Source organism: Ammospiza nelsoni, chromosome 3 (assembly GCF_027579445.1).
Source record: "Ammospiza nelsoni isolate bAmmNel1 chromosome 3, bAmmNel1.pri, whole genome shotgun sequence".
NCBI classification, from domain to species: Eukaryota; Metazoa; Chordata; class Aves; order Passeriformes; family Passerellidae; genus Ammospiza; species Ammospiza nelsoni.
The window spans coordinates 9,136,150-9,153,298 of NC_080635.1; the positions used below are offsets into that span (position 1 = coordinate 9,136,150).

General features: G+C 38.5%; 1 protein-coding gene across 5 annotated transcripts in view; it reads left to right on the plus strand.

The window, feature by feature from the left end:
* The window catches only part of ESF1 (ESF1 nucleolar pre-rRNA processing protein homolog), a 31,315-nt gene that overhangs the window by 1,505 nt on the left and 12,661 nt on the right, over positions 1-17,149 (plus strand). For 3 of the 5 annotated variants that reach the window (XM_059467787.1, XM_059467788.1, XM_059467786.1), the window contains exons 2-10: positions 1,766-2,444; positions 3,177-3,505; positions 4,368-4,481; positions 5,152-5,252; positions 5,392-5,475; positions 6,365-6,517; positions 7,928-8,042; positions 9,259-9,397; positions 15,048-15,209. In XM_059467787.1, coding sequence (XP_059323770.1) covers positions 1,766-2,444; positions 3,177-3,505; positions 4,368-4,481; positions 5,152-5,252; positions 5,392-5,475; positions 6,365-6,517; positions 7,928-8,042; positions 9,259-9,397; positions 15,048-15,209 — 1,876 coding nt within the window. Of the gene's footprint in view, positions 1-582; positions 715-1,765; positions 2,445-3,176; positions 3,506-4,367; positions 4,482-5,151; positions 5,253-5,391; positions 5,476-6,364; positions 6,518-7,927; positions 8,043-9,258; positions 9,398-15,047; positions 15,210-17,149 lie in introns of those variants that run through there. The other 2 variants (XM_059467789.1, XM_059467790.1) reach the window with 2 other exon arrangements.

Sequence of the window (17,149 nt, forward strand, 5' to 3'; positions counted from 1 at the left end):
CAGGCTGGAGAGGGTCTAGTGAAGGATGGCCAAAGGACTGGCAAGCTGCCACGTGAGCAAAGGCAGAGAGAGCTGGGTTTGTTCCACCTTGAGGAAATAAGGCTCAGGGGAGACCTCATCCTCACCTTCCAGGGTTTAAAAGGTGGCTACAGAGAAGCTGAAGACTGTTTTTCTAAGAAGTCAAAAGCAAAAGATAAGGGGCAATAGGTACAAGTTATTCCTGGAGAGATTCCATTTAGATGGAAAATATTCCTGATTCAACCACTGGAAAAATCTCCCTAGGGAAGTGGTGGATTGTTGTATTTCATATTGTGGTTATCATATTTCTAGAGTCCCATACCTTCTAGGCAGTTTTCTCATGAGCAGCTCTTCCCAGCAGTGTTGTTCCTGCTTGCTCATCAGGGCTCTTCCAAGGCTCTCCCTGAGCAGCCAGCCCACCCCCTTTTATCCCAGTTATCTTCATTAGCCACAGCTGCTGCCCAATTAAGGACAGCACAGCTGCAGCCCATTTAGAACAACTAGGACTGGGGCAAGGCTACTTATACAGATATTTTACTAGGACTCCTACTACAGAGGATTCCTGTGGAAACCCAGGGCACTGGGAATATTTCTCTGTCTGCTCTGGGGTGCCCTCGCTCTCAGGGGAGCACTGACTTTGACCCTCACTCATAGAGAAAGTTTCCCAGACCTCAAGATAGACTGGAATCCACTAAGGTGTGAAATAGATTATAGAGAGTAGTGTAGGTGTATCACTTGGTGAGAAATTTAGGTTTGGGGATTTTTACTATGTTGTGGATGGAAGCAAGATGGAAGCCACAGGTTGTTTTCCTGAGTTTCTTCTTTGTGCTTTTTCTTCCTTCTTCTTGGGTTTGGGTGGCATTTTGTAATTGGGCAGAAAAGTCCCCATTGCAGCTCTTTGGGATCAGTTATTGGGTTAAAAGGGAAAATAATCTGGGTGTCCTTTCTTAATAGGATAGTTTAGCTTTGAAAGACTTTGTAACAAGAGATTGTTGCCATTTTGTGCCTTGCTAATGAACTCATGGTTGTGAGAGTGTTTTACTGATAACAAATAATAAACACCTGAGTCTGAACATGAACTACCATCTCAAGTGCCTTCAATCCAGACCCAGAGAAACCAATAGATTCCCATTTGCAAGATTTGGCAGGACAGGGTGCTGGGCCATCTTGTATATTCAATGCTTTTGCCAGGAAATGTTGGGCCAGGGAGTCCTTGAGGTCCCTTCCAACCAGGTGGCATGTTGTGGTGTTGTGAAGGGTTTTTAGGATGAGGTGAGAGATCAGAATTTGACTTGAAGTTTTCAGAAGGCTGATTTATTATTTTATGATCTCATACTAGAAGAAAATGATATATTGAATCTATACTAAAGAAGGAGAAAGGAGATATCAGAAGGCTAGATAAGAATGATAATAAAAACCTGTGACAAGTCAGTCTCGACACAGCTGGACTGGAATTGGTCATTAAGTAAAAACAATTCACATGGAACTAATCAAAGATGCTCTTGTTGGTAAACAACTTCTAAACCACATTCTAAGCAATCAGATAATTGTTTACATTTTTTTCTGAGGCTTTTCAGGAGAAAAATTCCACAAAGTGATTTTTCATAAAATATCACAGTAACAGTGGCGTGTGATGCCATGAAGTTGCCATACATGCTTTTGGTAGGAACTTCTTAGGTGTAGGTTAGAAATCCAGTTTTGTGAAGGTTTTTTTAAATCAGGAATGTTTGGTTTTTCCATACTGTAGATGTCCAAGTCTTCAAAAATGGCATCGAAGATGGAGGAGATCCTGAGCGATGGCCGCTTCAGCTGCGTCGCGAGGGACCCCAGGTTTTGGGAGATGCCTGAGAAGGAGCGCAAAGTCAAGATCGACAAGAGATTCCGAGCCATGTTCCATGACAAGAAGTTCAAGCTGAGGTACACAGTGGATAAAAGAGGGCGCCCTGTTAACTACAGCTCTGCAGAGAACCTCAGGAAGTTTTATGCCTTGTCAGAATCTGACTCTGACCTTTCAGAAAGGGAGAGTAAAGAAATCGCGGTAAAGAAAAAAAAGAAAAAGAAAGTTAAAGGTAAAGGAGAAGGAGATTGTGCAAAGGCCCCTGCTGGTGGCCTCCCAAAGGAAGAGAGCAAGAAAACTCAACAAGAGGTGGACCAAACATGTGAAGCAGTGACTAAACTAAATGACCTTAAAAAAGAAGGACAAAAAAGTAAATCTAAGTTCATCTTAAAAGAAGACTCACAGAAACCAGTGGTGGAAGGTGATCCCTCTCAGGGAAACAAGGGCCTTCCACCCAAAGGGGAAAACAAGCAAGGAGGAAAACCCATTTCAATTCAAAACAAGGACAAGTCTTCACAAAAAAGTGCTACCAAGTCAGTCAAAGCTCCCAGGAGGGACCACTCCCCAGGAGGGAAAATAAAAGAATCAGGTTAGTTGTTCAAATAACAAGGAGAATTCAGTTGTGTTCATTTGCACGTTGATGCTTTTGTTTTATCTGTGGAAGTTACTTTGCAAGATTAGTTATAAAATAGCTGGCTGACTCAGATTCAGTGCTGCTGAAGGATTGGAGTTGGTCAGCTCTGTATAGAATCAGTTCTGATTCTTCAGCAAGATTGTGAACATCCCAGTCCTTTTAATTGTTGGAGCTGAAGTTGTTGGTTAGTTAGGAAAGGAAAATTTCTAACAGCGTATACACTGCTGTGTTTATCAAACTGGACAGCAGATATGTGAGCTGATACCATGAAGGCATATCACAGCTTGTGGACTGAAATTGTAAACATGGCAGCACTGAGCCATTAATATTATGGGGATTAGAAAGAGCAGGCTTTAGAAGAAAAACTATTTATATTGCTTGTGCGTGTGTATAGTCTCCATTATTAAATAGATTTCTACATGTTGGTTCTGTAATATAAATAAAATAGCAGAATATTTAATTGCAGTGGTGATTGATAGTACAATTCTGGGCCTAAAGAGTAATTAAATTAGATTAGACCAGACAAACAAAAGAGGAAATGCTGGTGTTTTCCTCTTACTTGCTGCTGCAGTCTTACACCTTTCAGGAGTCCTCTAAATAGGTATGAAAAAGCCCTGAAGTTTTCCTTTTTGTGATTGTGTAATTGTAATATAAAAATGTATCTAATGTTTATCTTTCTGTGCTCAGACATCTGTGACCAAAGTATAAAATGTAAAAGCCAGTTAGAGGAAGAAGCTTCTTCAAGTGAAGATGCAGAATTGGAAGAAGAGGAATCAGAAGATGGTGAAGAAACGGGCGAGGAAGAGGAGCCAGAAGATGATGAGGAAATGGGTGAAGATCACAGTGAATCAGAAGATGATGAAGACAGTGACAGTGGGCCTGATCTAGCCAGAGGCATAGGGAACATTGACACGAGCTCAGAGGATGATGAGGATTTAAATGAGCTCTTTCCAAAAGAGCCAGAGATCGAGCACTCGTGGCGCGAGCTGGATAAAGATGCCCCTCGTGGAGATGAGGTATGTGGAAAGCAACTTTCAGAGTTACTTTTTACACACTTAGCATGTAAAAACCATACTTTGAGGTGTGTAGCAACTTTCCACTTTGCCTGTGATAGGTTGCTCCATGACAAACTCAGAAATGTTATGAGTTCATTATAGACCATCATGTATGGAACAATTTGTGGAAGTATTTTTCATAAAGGTTTTTCAGCCTTTTAGTGACAGAATGGAAGTGGTAATGAAATTATCTGACAATGAGAGACTTGCAGTTTTCACTGCTATCTCCTCTTCCCTAAACATGCTTACCTACACCTATGGATAAGCTGTCTACAGGTGAAAGGACAAACAAAATGGAACCTTTCAGTAATTGCAGAATTTAAATAGTACTGCTCATTGCTTTTGCTCATTACTGATTTTTTTCAGTTTTCAAAAATTTAGTTACTTTACTCACACTTTAAGAAATTAGGCATCATGAGACAGTGAAATAGGAATTTACAACTAGCACAGTCAGTGTGTAAAGAAATCACAGCACTCTAGTGCTGTCACAACAGTGGCAGTGGTTACTCCTGAGACTAACCATGTTCCATGGTAACAAAATCCTAAATGATGTTGTCACTGCAGTTCTAAATCTGTGATTGGTGCAGTCCATTCTGTGGTGCTTCACTATTTGTCATTTTTATGTGCTCTGGTTATTGATGCTTCTCATCTTTGCTTCTTTAAGTGATAAAAAGTCACGATGACAATGTTGCTTTTAGTTTTTTCAGCAAAGTTTACTGCTGACTTTGATTTTTACCACTGAGTTCTGCTAGAGAATTATGTATTCCCCACAACAGTCAACAACTAAACCTATAATTTTATGTTCTGAATTTTGTTCTTTCAGATTACAAGTAGATTGGCTGTTTGTAATATGGATTGGGATAGGTTGAAGGCTAAGGATTTGCTGGCTCTATTCAATTCTTTCACACCCAAAGGAGGAACAGTGTTTTCTGTTAAGGTAAGAACTGGTTTCTAAAAGGAGTGCTGACTTTTACTGTTTAAAAAAAATAGACTACAAAATAAGAAGCAGGACAGTACTGTGGAGAACCAAAAGAAATATTAATGTGTTTAAAGAGAAACTATATTGCAATTTAACTTGCTGTAACAGGCATGTGTTTGGCAGAGTTAGAGGTCAAAGCCATTGACTTCTTGTGTTTATGAGATTGGCCCTCAGTGCTGGTTTTCTCCAGTTGGAGGAGACTACATTTCCTTTAGTTTAATATTCAGTGCTCTGTATGGCAGATAACCCAGCCTTAAACCCAGCCTTAAACCTTATTAATAAATTACTTGTGTTCTGGCCAGTTAAGTTATATTTTTCCATTTTTAGTGTCTGCCTCAGCTCTCTGAGAAATATAATCAGGTATCTCTTTCTGAAAAGGGCTACAATGTACAATGAACAAAGTCAGTTGTTCTTCATCTGCCTCAAAATTCCTAGCAGGCAGTTTGGTTATTCTGTTGCCTTTTCCATAAGTTAAAATTAGGAAGCAATTAAAGTTTATGGAATTGATCCCTTTGCTGATCCAAATTAAAAACTGTGAAATGTAAAAGCCTGGAGAGATTTTTTTTTTTTTAGCTTGTGTACATTACACCACAGTTAAAAATTTAGTTTTGTGTGGTTGTATCTGTAGATTTATCCTTCAGAGTTTGGAAAAGAGAGATTGAAAGAGGAAGAACAAAAAGGACCTGTGGAGCTGTTTGATCTTCCAGAGAATACCACAGAGGATGATGGGTATTAAAATTAATTTTTGTATTCAAATGAGAAATATAATATGTTTAATTCCTAGTGGAAATCCATATCAACTCCTGTTTCCAGGAGTTCTTATGTGGTAGTATCCTGTGGACACCTTATTTTGCATTTTTTTTCAAAGGTTCTTTTTCAACAGGCACTGGTTCATTATCAGTGCATTTAATAAATACATGATGATGAAGCTTGAGAAGATCTGCTTTTTGATGTGAGTTCAAAATTTTATGATGTAGCTCATTGGAATAATCAATGGAAAAAATACATGAGTAGGTTAAAAACCAGCATATCTCCTCTACAAATTGTCATTTGTGCAGTAAACTCCCTTTAGTGCTCACTGCCAAAATCCTTACCTGTGAATCAACAGGGACTTTAGTCCAAGAATTCCCAGATTGAGATTTCTTCTGTGGCATCAGCAGCAGCCCTGCCCTCCTGGGCTGAATTCCTCACTCCTACCATTGGCCTGGCTTCTTCAGGCATGTCTTTTTTGCCTTTTTTTTTAGCTTTTGTTCAAGGTTTTGCTTTAATATTTTTCCAGAATTTCTAGATGTTTGGCAGCCTGGCTGGGGCCATATTTGTATAATCCATCCTGCTGGACTGCCCTGTTTTTAGAAAATGTAGATGCTTCTAAAATAAGGGCAGATCCCTTTGAAGACTTTCTCTGGTGCATCAGGAGAGTGTAAGGTGGATGTAGAGCATGTTCTGAGGTCACCTGCATTGTGGTCATCAAGGTGCATCCTGAAGTGTTGGATTTACTACTCAGTGGGCTTGAGAGCATCTGCAATCCAACAGACAGAAATTCAGGTATCCCAGAGGTACCTCAGTGACACCTGTGCCCCTCATATTCACTGAACCTCATCCCTGTGACCTTTCAGTGGAGTCATGTCCAAATTTCACACTTAACAAAACTGTCTGAAATGTTCTTTTTTACTTGAAGAAAACTCAATACTGGTGGAACTTTGTGCTGTTTAACATTTAATCTTACAAGATTAGGAGAGTGGTTTATTGGTGCATATTTTGATGAGTTGGACTAAAAGATATTGTGAATGAAAAGCTGTTGAAGCCAGCTCACCTGCCTGGTGTTTTCTCCACTTTTGCAGGATTTATAGGGAGAAGCTGCGGGAGTACCAGTTCAAGCGACTGAAATATTTCTATGCAGTTGTGGAATGTGATTCTCCTGAAACAGCCAATAAAATTTATGACGAGTGTGATGGACTGGAATTTGAAAGTAGCTGTTCTTTCATAGACCTGAGGTAACTCCACTGATGATATTTTTGCACATTGGGCCAAGGAGGGTGAATTAAAGGCAGTTTATAATAATTCAGAGTAAATATTACTTTATTCTGTAACAAAAACAAGATATGAAGATAAATTTGGCATCCAGTGAGTTGTTGATTTCCCTTTGATTCCTCTTTCTTCTTTATAACCATTTTTATTGTAATATGGCAAGTTGAAGAGGATCTCTGCATAGAGAGTCTGTTTTCAGAGAAGCCAGATAAAAAGTTCTGGTTACATCTTCAAGCTTTTGGTACAATTAAGTAAAGTGATAGGATTCAGAAAACCAAACCTTTTTGTTTTTCTCTCCCCAAAGGTCCAGAAGTGGATCTTGTTCATAATTCCTTACCACAGGGCAAGATTATTGCTGCTGTTGTCACAAAGCTGCAATAGATATGTTAGTCCTTGTGAATGAGCTGGATGCTGTGACATTTCAAAAGTCACGTTTGGGAAAGAAAGGATTTTAAATTATGGTTTAGTTTATTGTTAGTATTTCCTTTTGTTGCAAAAGCCTCCTTTCATTCTAAGCAGAAAAGTTACTAAATCACAAAAAGTTGTGACAAAAGCCCTGTTGGTCTGCTGGGGCCTCTGTTATGGGCACCCTTGGAAGTCAGTGAAAGTTAAAGGTTTTTTGCTTTGAATCATATTCTAGAGAAACTCAGTTAATTTGCTTTGAACCATTTTGGAGGAGACGTCTTTGCTGAGGGAACATGTAATGTTTCATCATTTTAAACACTGGTAGTATTTTTTACAACAAACTCCATTGTTTGAAAATCTCTAATGATTTTCCTAATCTTCTGCTTTGTTAAATTTTTATGTTGAAGGCTATTTCTCAGATTACGTTTGCAAAGATTTAAATAAAATCACAAGTAATTTCTCAAGTAGTATAACAAAGGTTTTGGGATTTTTTAAGCTAAGTTCTTCCATTTTTACTTGTTAATTTTTTTTCCTTACTAATTATAATTTTCAAGATGTACAAAGCTTTCCTAAAAGGTTTGGAATTTCTTATTCATCTGTTTCCAAATCCTATTTTATTCACTTTTTTCTTTCTAATTTTTAATATTAAACTTTCTGAAAAGATTGATCATAAAACAAAACTGTCCAAAAAGGCATCTGTGACCCTTTTTATACCAGACTGAAAATTTAAATACTTCCCAAAGAGGGTGTTATACACTGAAAACCTGTGAAACAGATCTGCAGAAGCCAGGCAATAAATCTTACATGTGGGGAGTAGTTGTCCATATCTTTTGTACCCTTTTCAGGCTTACCCCCTTTTATTTTAGTTAATTCTTTCATGCTGATGTACCATACTCAGGAAAGCTTAGGCTGTTTATACTATGCAATTTCCCAGTGTATTTGAAGAATAACATGTTTTCTTTGCCTTCAAGATTTATTCCAGATAATGTTACATTTGATGATAAGCCAAAAGATGTAGCCTCAGAAGTGAACATAGCTGCTTATAAGCCAAAGTACTTCACATCTGCTGCTATGGGAACATCAAAGGTATCTTTACCATGTTTTTGTAATGCTTTTCTTACTTATTTAGTTTTGCTGTCAGCTTATGAATGATATATGTACTGGGGAAAAGATTCCTGTTTATCTCCACCATTTCAAAATAAAGACATCAAACATATTAAAAGATTTAAGCATGCTATGGACCTACAAGTTGCAACCCTGGTTTGGATTTTAAAGGGGATTGTGCTGCTCTTTTACAAATTATATCCTGAATTTGACCTCGTTGTGTCTCTGTGACAAGTTGCACATAAAATTAGTTTGTTATTTACAATCAAATCCTTTAATTTGCCTAAAATGGATGTTAGTGTATAAATCAATAAGAGCTTTTTTGGTAGTAATGCCAGGCTTCAACAGTGGCTTCCCTTTCTTGTAGCAATTTATTCCTATTCTGTCCTGTTGAGAGCCAGAATTTCCATCTGGCCATGAAGTGAAGCAGATTGGAGAAGTGATTAGTTGGGAAAGGAGCACTTTGTGCTGGATCATGTTTGAGTCAGATCAGTTCCACGTTCTGCTCCAGGGCGCAGTTGCGCAAACGCTTCCATTGTGTCCATCACAATCCCTGTGTGATTCCATGTGTGATTCCTGCAGTCAATTGCTGCTGGAAGAGCAAAAGAGAGGGCTTGGTGGCTGCTTCAACTCCAGGATCTGTTGCCACAAAGGAAATTTGGCTCACAGAGCCAGATTTTTGTGTTGTGGGACCTGCTGTTATAGAACCTGACTGTGGAATATATTCTAAAATTTATAATTAAATTCAGGTTACTAAATGGTTATTATAGTGAGTTACTGTAGAGAGAATTTCTGTCGCTATAGGACATGAAGGAACACAAGCACACCACCGTTCTCAAGGTGAAGGAAAAAAAGGGAAGTTTTATTCTCTGACTCCAATATTTATAGTTTTACAAAAGTGACAGTGGATTGGAAGGTGACAGTGACACCTCTCCAATGACACTGGTCAAACCAACAGTCCAGCTCTCTCCTCCTCCATAAATAAATGCAAAACAATGAGTTATTTACAGAAAGTGTGTGAGAAAGTTCACTACAAGAATGTCAACATCAGAAGGCTTAGAAAATCTTAAAAAACCAGGGTGACAAATTACTAACAGGTAATTGAATGAAAAGTATAAAATCATTTTCCCTGAAAGGACAGTGTTACAGTGTTTAGTTTCAGTGTTCAGCTTCTACAACTTGCATGCTTTCTTTTAAGGTAGATATCACATGGGATGAGACAGATCATGAGCGAGTAACATCCCTCAGCAGAACTTTTAACAAAGAGGAGCTGCTTGACATGGATTTTCAAGCTTATTTGGCTTCATCAAGTGAAGAAGAGGAGGAACAGCAGCAAGGTACTTTAGGAATAAATATTGTGCACGAAGTCATTAGCTGCAGGGCTTTGAATGCAAATTATTTATGTATTTAAATGTCATATCTATAGAAAATGCTTTGAATATCATCTTTTACAAGGACAATATTTTATTTGTTGTATAATGATTGTGCCCTGAGCAGAATCTTTAAATAGTGCAGACTGGAAGGGACCTTAAAGACCATCTAGCTCCAACACCCTGCCAGCGGCAGGGACGCCTTCCACTGGACCACAGTAGCTGCTTTCTGAATAGGAGCTTGCACCTCTGAGTGGAAAATCATTTTCTTGCTTTTTGTTTCTCCTCCTACTCCCTTTTTTTTCTTTTCAGCATATTTTGACAGCTCTTTGTCAAGTTTGCCAATATCTGCTTTTAATCTGTTCATTTCTGAGATAAATTATAGGTCCATAGAACTTGAAGTGTTTCCTTTTCAGAGGAAAAGTCCTAGTTTGAAATGCAAGGTGGATAATGACTAAATGAACAGGAACATATTTAAAGTACTTTTTGATTCACAGACTTCTTAAGAATGTAAAGATGATTTCATCTAACTTTGTAAGGTATATGAGTCTTCTGCATATGGTGCAGCAATGTTTAAATTCCTGATTTAAATTGCTTGTTTTCATTCTAAAATTCATCCTGCTCTCAGTAATATATACAGCCTAGATCACAAGGCAAATAAAATTTCATTAAACCTTAATTAGGTCTTTCAAACAGATGTTAAAATTGATTTATACCACATTAAAGCAGGTTGCTGCAATCAGAGATGAGCTTTGAGCTTGCAAAAAAATTTACAGATCCTTCTGGTTATAGAATTGGGAAATCTTGTGGCAGCAAACTCCTCTTGGCAGTGATAATGTCCTCTTGTTTTTCACCTTACATGAAAACTCACAAACTGCACTGTAATGCACTTTAGTTTCTCTAGCAATACTTAGTGAAATCTGTAAAGGGGACCAAGGGATGCAGAGTGAAGCACTTAAATCTTCTCTCAGGTACAAGGCTATCAATTTGCTAAAGATAAGTATCTGTGATAGGGTGGTGATGAAAGCAAATATTCATGTGAACAACACTTCAGGAATTTTCAAGACTAAAATTTCCATTGCTGGGAAGGAAAAGAAAACTGACCTTAAATAATCTTACCACACTAATAAATTTTAAATCTGGAAATATCTAGGTTCAAATGATGTTTTGAAAAGTAAGTTGCTAATAGAGGAATTATGTTGTCATGTCTTTAATATGTTCCTGACATTTTATCCATTCAGTTATGTGAAATAAAACAGGATTCCATCTGTCAGGGTTCCATCCAGCAGAATTATGTGGTGCTATGCACAAATGGGAAAAATCAATGTCAGCTGCTTGAATGGAAATGTAGGAGTCTGATAAGGAGGAAAAAATGTCCTGGAGTTCTATTTGTACTTTTCCAACTTATTAAAGTGTTTTATTTTTAAAAGAGTTTTTGTTGGCCAGTTCTAACATGTTTTTCCATGGAATTTTTCAACTTAAAATACGTGCATCATGGATGTTAGTATTACTGTTAAATAACAGCTCTGTAACATCAAGGATTTCAGCGACCTGGAATGTTGTGGTTCACAGCACAAAACTTCTCCTTTACATTGCTCCTGAATTTTCTGTTACTTGGGTACATTTACCCCAGTTAGGAAGTGTTTGTGGCATTCATCAAATCCAGTCCATAATTGCTATTTTGACAATGTGGACCAGTGATTTAGTGTATGATGCTTGAAATATGCTTCAAATTAAGCATTATGGGGTTTATGTCTAAGCTTTTAATCTGCTTTTTTTTTTTTTTAAATCTTTACAAGAGCAACATCTTTTCTGCTCTTCTGCTTTGCACAGCACACAAATAGTGAAACAGACTCTATGATAAAATAATTTTACAGGACTTCTTTTAATTAGCTGGTCTTGATAGAATCATGTAATATCCTGAGTTGGAAGGGACCTATGAGGATCACTGGGTCCAAGGTGTGACTCCACAAAGGGAAACCTAAAAGTTAAACCCAAGAGTTGTCCAAACACTGAACCCCACCAGGCTTGTAGGAGCTCCATGTGGATCCCTGCTCTCCTCAGTGGGAATCTGAGCAGGAAGCCCAGTCTTCTGTGGTATTTCACTTCCAGTAAAAGACTCCACAGAGCCACAGGGTCTTTTGTTTTGTGCTGCTGTCCTGACACCAGAGGTGCACAAGTGCAGTGAAAGAAGGGAGGGAGGAGTTTTTGTTTAAATAATGCTGCTAAATCTTATTTTCAATAATTAAGGTTAGGTAGAATCAGACTAGTTATCAAATCTTTTTACAGCTCTGAAATCTATTTGTTGCAATAACTCATGACTACGTATATAAATTTAAATGCATGTATAGCATTTTATTAGGTAAGGTACAGCTTTTTCTCTTAAAAATGAACAGTATCCACATGTGTTTATATTTGCTAAAGCTATTACAGAAGGCTATCAAATGGAGGGTGACAGAAGTAGATCATGTGGTTGTTTATTATTGTCTGTGGAAAGAAGCAGCAAGAGGGTTTAGCAGTTTGAGTTGGCCAAGCGTGGGTGGAATTTCATGGGAATTTCAGAATGCAAATACCACAACCTGGTTATTTTCTTTCTGTGAACTTGCATCATAAACTTGATGCAACTGATGCAGATGTTGGATACTTTTCCAAAGCATGTTTGGGGTTGGTTTGTAATTAAAGGTGCTTGTTAGGCCAAGAAGGGTCATGTCAGCATTCCCCCTAGGAAGTTGATATCAGCTGTTGGAGTGTCCAGTAACATGAAGAACACATCTCCCTGTGCTTTTGCAGGCCAGTGAGTCCCTGCTCAGGACTGACCCTGATTGCCAGAGTGTGTTAACCCTGCCTGAGGTCTGGCTGGCTCAGAGCTGTCTGCAGTGGTGCCAGCTCACCTCTGCACAGACAGCTCCTTGAAACAGCAGCTACCAAAACCTGGTTTGCAAGGGCATGTTTAAAAACTGCACCCAGTGCACGCCCCTCAGTAGTTAGACTACACAGACCTGAAGGAAAATGCAAAAATTTCTTTAAAAATGCCAGAATTCAATGTTTACCATTCATTTACTGTTACCTGTTTGCATTTTCTTCCACATCTTTTTCTCCCTGAAAAATCTTACAAGAAGGCACCAACTTTGGTAGGCTTTGAATAAACTTCTTCTTGTATTCTAAATTTTTCAATTTCTTTATTATCACTGGGATGAACTAATGGGATTTGCACAAATCCTTGTTAAACTCCAGTGTTTTCTTTCACATTATTTTCTGGCTCACAACTGACATCAACACATTTAATTTTTCATAGTATACTGTAGTGCAAAAACCTCTACCTCAGACTTGATTCTTGAACACTGGAGTATAAAGTTTTTTGGTTTTAATTCTCTAGGTCTACATGCGTTGTATGTATTTTGATTTTTATTTTTTATCTATCTGAATTTGAGTAACTACCCTGAATAAAACTGAGACGTTTAGGACAACTTTTATGGTATGGCCATCAGCATCCAAGTCAGTAGCTGAGTTTTCTGCTTTGCCATTACATCATGGAAAGAAAATTCCCCTCCACCTTTAAAATAATTCAGCTTTGCTGCAGACCTCTTGTCAGATGTTATATCTGCTAAAAGTTTTCTACTGTCTTTAGTTTCTAAGGCTGAGTTTTAAAAAAAAAAAATCATCTACTCAGCTATTGCAAGATAATCTTCTTAAACCAAGAACATGATCTCTTCACAACCCTGTGATTAAAAGAACATGATCTCAGCTAACTCAGCTGCTAGTCACTGATTTAATTTATTGAACCTCTGCATTTGGTTATATTTGGTATTAATGTCATCTTTTAAAAACAAATTGTTGTATTGGAATATTTCTGACCAGCCTTGCTATTTGAACCCTCTTATTTTTAAATATTTTAGTACTTCTATGACTACTTTCTTTTGAAAACAATAAGAATGTGTTTGTATTTTATACTCTAAATTTCATCAGTTTTTGCCTTTTTTCTCCTTCCCAGGTTGATTGTATTTCTCTTGCAGTGCAGCAGTTAATGCCCCAGAACTTTTTGGTTTGTGTGTTTTGTTCAAAAAGCCTTTGAACAAGCTGTTGGCAGAAAGCATTGCTGCCTTAATATCCATCAGAAAGTGGTTCCTGATGTTGTGCAATACAGCTTGATACTTGAAAGCCACTGACAAGGTTATTTGAACTCTGAACAAACTTTGAGAGCAAACTCAGCTCACTTTCCTTTCTTGCAGCTGTTGTCAAATGTGCTTTATTTGCTTACAGAATTAAAAGCTCTTGCAGTTCTTTTGAAGGCAATGTTGAACATTTGTTTTAAAATTGTCAGTTTTGACAGAAGAAATACAAGTTGTATCTAAATGAGAAAGAATGACAATATGCTTTGCCACTTAAATTTCTCCTAGCAAAACAAGTGTTAAATACAAACTGGTAGCCCCTTGCCTATCCAGGTTTTAGGGATCCTCTTTTAGCTTAAGCATTTTTTCAGTTCCCATGCAGTGCAGCCTCTTCTTTCTCAGGGCACTAGGAATAAGAAACAAGCAAATGTCTTCTTTTTCTACTTGTCCTCAAAACAGAGTTGCCTTTTGCTTTCTGGATGAGCAGATGGTTCCCTCTTAGATCTCAGCTTCTGATGAGAAAGTAGAAAAGCAGCTGCAGCTGACTTGTCCCCATGTGCCATGTGAAAGATGAGCCAGCAGGGAATGAGCCTGGCCTGGCTGAGCAGAGCTTTGGCTGGAACTTAGGAAAGAAAGGAGGGTTTTATGAACTTTGGGAGAAGGGACATGCAATTCAGAGGGACTACAGAGGTGTTGGGAGGTTGTGCAGGGAGAAAATAAGAGTCACAGCCGAACTAGAACTTAACCTGATTGCTGCTGTGGAAGACAAAAATTGTCTGTATAAATACATTTGTACTAAGAGGAGAGCTAAGGAGGTTTTCCATCCTTTACTGGACGTAGAGGGAAGCACTGTGACAAGGAATGAGTGAGACTGCAGTACTAATGCCTCCTTTGCTTCAGTCTTTAACAGTAATGCCCCTCTCTGGGTACCTGAGCTGGGAGCAGGAACAGGGAGCAGAAAGGAACCCCCTTAATCCCAAGGGAATGGTCAGTGATCTGCTACACCACATAGAGACACAAAGGTCTGTGGGGCCAGATGGGATCCACCCAAGGGTACTGAGGGAGCTGGCAGATACCACATGCTCTCAGCCACTTTCCATCGTTTTTGAGCAGTCCTGGATAATCAGGGAACTCCCAGCTCACTGGAATTTAGCAGAGGTAGTGCCCATCTACACAAAGGGCTGGAAGGGCTGGTTTTAGAGATTTACATTCTACTCTGCTGGAAGGGACTCTAAACGTAATAATTCTAAAATCCAGTGAAGGATGTGTGTCCTGTGAGTGATTTCCTTTGCAGGACAAATTGTCTTTTGTCTTTTCAGATCCTATTTTATTTCATCTAAATAAGGGAATTCTTAAACTGGCTACTCTGTGGGGTAATAATAGATGAAAATATTTTGTATTATCTTCTGGAAATAATCTCTGTATTTTAGGTTCATTTCATAAAGATTAACTTCAGTTGCTCATTTTCTTGAGGCTCTCTGTGATAACTTTGCTCTCTCTCCTCCTAGATGGTGATGTAGCTCATGAAATGGAAGATGACAAACCAAAGAAAAGCCAAAAAGATGATGAAGAGCAAATTGCCAAGTACAGAGAACTTTTGCAAAGCATCCAAGAAAAAGAGAAAAAACAGGAAGAAAAGGATATAGGAATGGAGATTAAATGGGTTCCAGGTAGGGTTTATTTTTTGTTTTCTTTTCCTGCCTTGGCAGGTATGCAGTATTGGCCTGCTCACAGGGATATAGTGTAAGGTGCTGAATTTATGGTAGGAGAAGCAAGCCCTTTTTTCCCCATAAATTGCAATCCATATTGTTTACAGTGAGGGAAATAGAAGAAATAACATGACTGGACTCAGTTCCTCAGCTGTAAGTCTCTCTTCATAGATAATTTTTTGCCAGGATTTTTTGTACTTGCTTTTTCAGTTATCACTTCATAGATGTTTTTTAAGTAGAATTCATGTGTTTGCTATAGAGTCATAAAACATACTTACATTTTTAAAAATGAAAATCAATATGATTTGGATACATAGTGTATAATTAGAGGAGAGTGGTTTGGAAGTGTTGCTTGCTTAATGCTCAAGATTTAGGGAGCAAAGAGGAAGAAATCTGACCTTCCAGTGAAACTGCTCTGGGAGAAAGCAGGGTACCAGGAATGGCTGAGGAACAGTGACATCCAGATTGACATCTGGAAATGAGTGAAAGGTGACTTAGCCATGTAGCATCCCAACACAGCTCATCTGGAGAGCCCCACATGAGTGTCTAGTTCTCTTTTTGCTTTGTGACAAAAAGCCACTCAGACTGAATGCTTTCTGTGAGGTGCAATGAGCCAGTTTAACAGCTCACTGCATCCACAGAGGGAAAGGTTTGCACTGGGGCATCACCTTGATCCTGGCCCAGAGCTCATTCTGACAGCCTGTACCAGCCCTGGCACTTGGTACGTCTCTCTAAGCCTAATTTTGTTTGCTAAAGTAACAGAACTACTCTGGAAAAGAAGAATTCTTGATATTTTCCACTGAGTTAGCTTGTCAGATAGGCAAGTGTTCAGAGGGTTAAATGTGCAGCTGAAAGAGTAGGAAATGACATTCCCTTCTTGGGAGCAGCTGTGGCACTGCAGCCTCTGTCAGGACACAGCCCTGTTCTGTTCCTGCATGGAGCAAGACCAGACACATGCCAGGGTCCAGGCCCTTCACTGCTGATGGGTTAATCCCAGCCAGGAATGCATATCTAATGATATGATTTATACAGGTATTATTCTGAGTTGTAACTCAGGTAACTGCTGCTGAATAGAAGTTCTGCTTGGTTTGAAATATTCTGGTTTCTGATGGTTCACTGAAATGGACTAAACTGTGCAGAACAATTTTATTCCTGTTTCTTTATCAGACCTGTGTTGAAAAGGATACATGGGCATTAAAAATTGTGTGCTTTCAAGCATGCTTTTATAATTCTAACAATTTCTGGCATGAATTCTGTCAAAACCTTTTTGGAAAAGCACGTATCATTCAGCCAGGACCAAAACTTACTGACACAGTGTCGTACTCCATCTGTCCACAGCATGTCAGTACTTGCATTCACAATGTTGCTCACTCAGTAAATAATTCATTGTGTCACTGAGCATTCAAGGCCAAGGAGTTTTCATAGATAGACAGCTTTATAAGACTTCTACAGAGGTTGGTTGTAGCCACCTTTCAGAGTGAAGGTGGAAACCACAGGTGAATCAATTGCTGCTAGGAGTGTGTTTTGTGTTTATATATGCTTGTATTTAGGTGTTGTTAAAGTAAACTGGTTTTTTGTGTTGGTTTTGGAAAACACGTTTGGAGGATATTTTGTTTATTATTCTTTCTGGTTTTTGAAGAATTTTGCAAATTGTATGAAAGAAATCCTGTAAACGTAAAAAAGTTTGAGCAACTTAATGTGGTAACATATTCAGGAATCTAGAGCAAACCATTCATTTTAGGAGATGGAAAATTGTTTTAAGGGAGATCAAAGGAAACTCTTCAGCCTTGCTTGCCTGAGAGAGCAAGAAGTTTTTTAAGAGGCTGTCCTTAAAGACTGTACCTTGCATGTTCTGAGTAAATTGCATTCACATTTAGTGGCAATGGAGTATTAACTGTAGT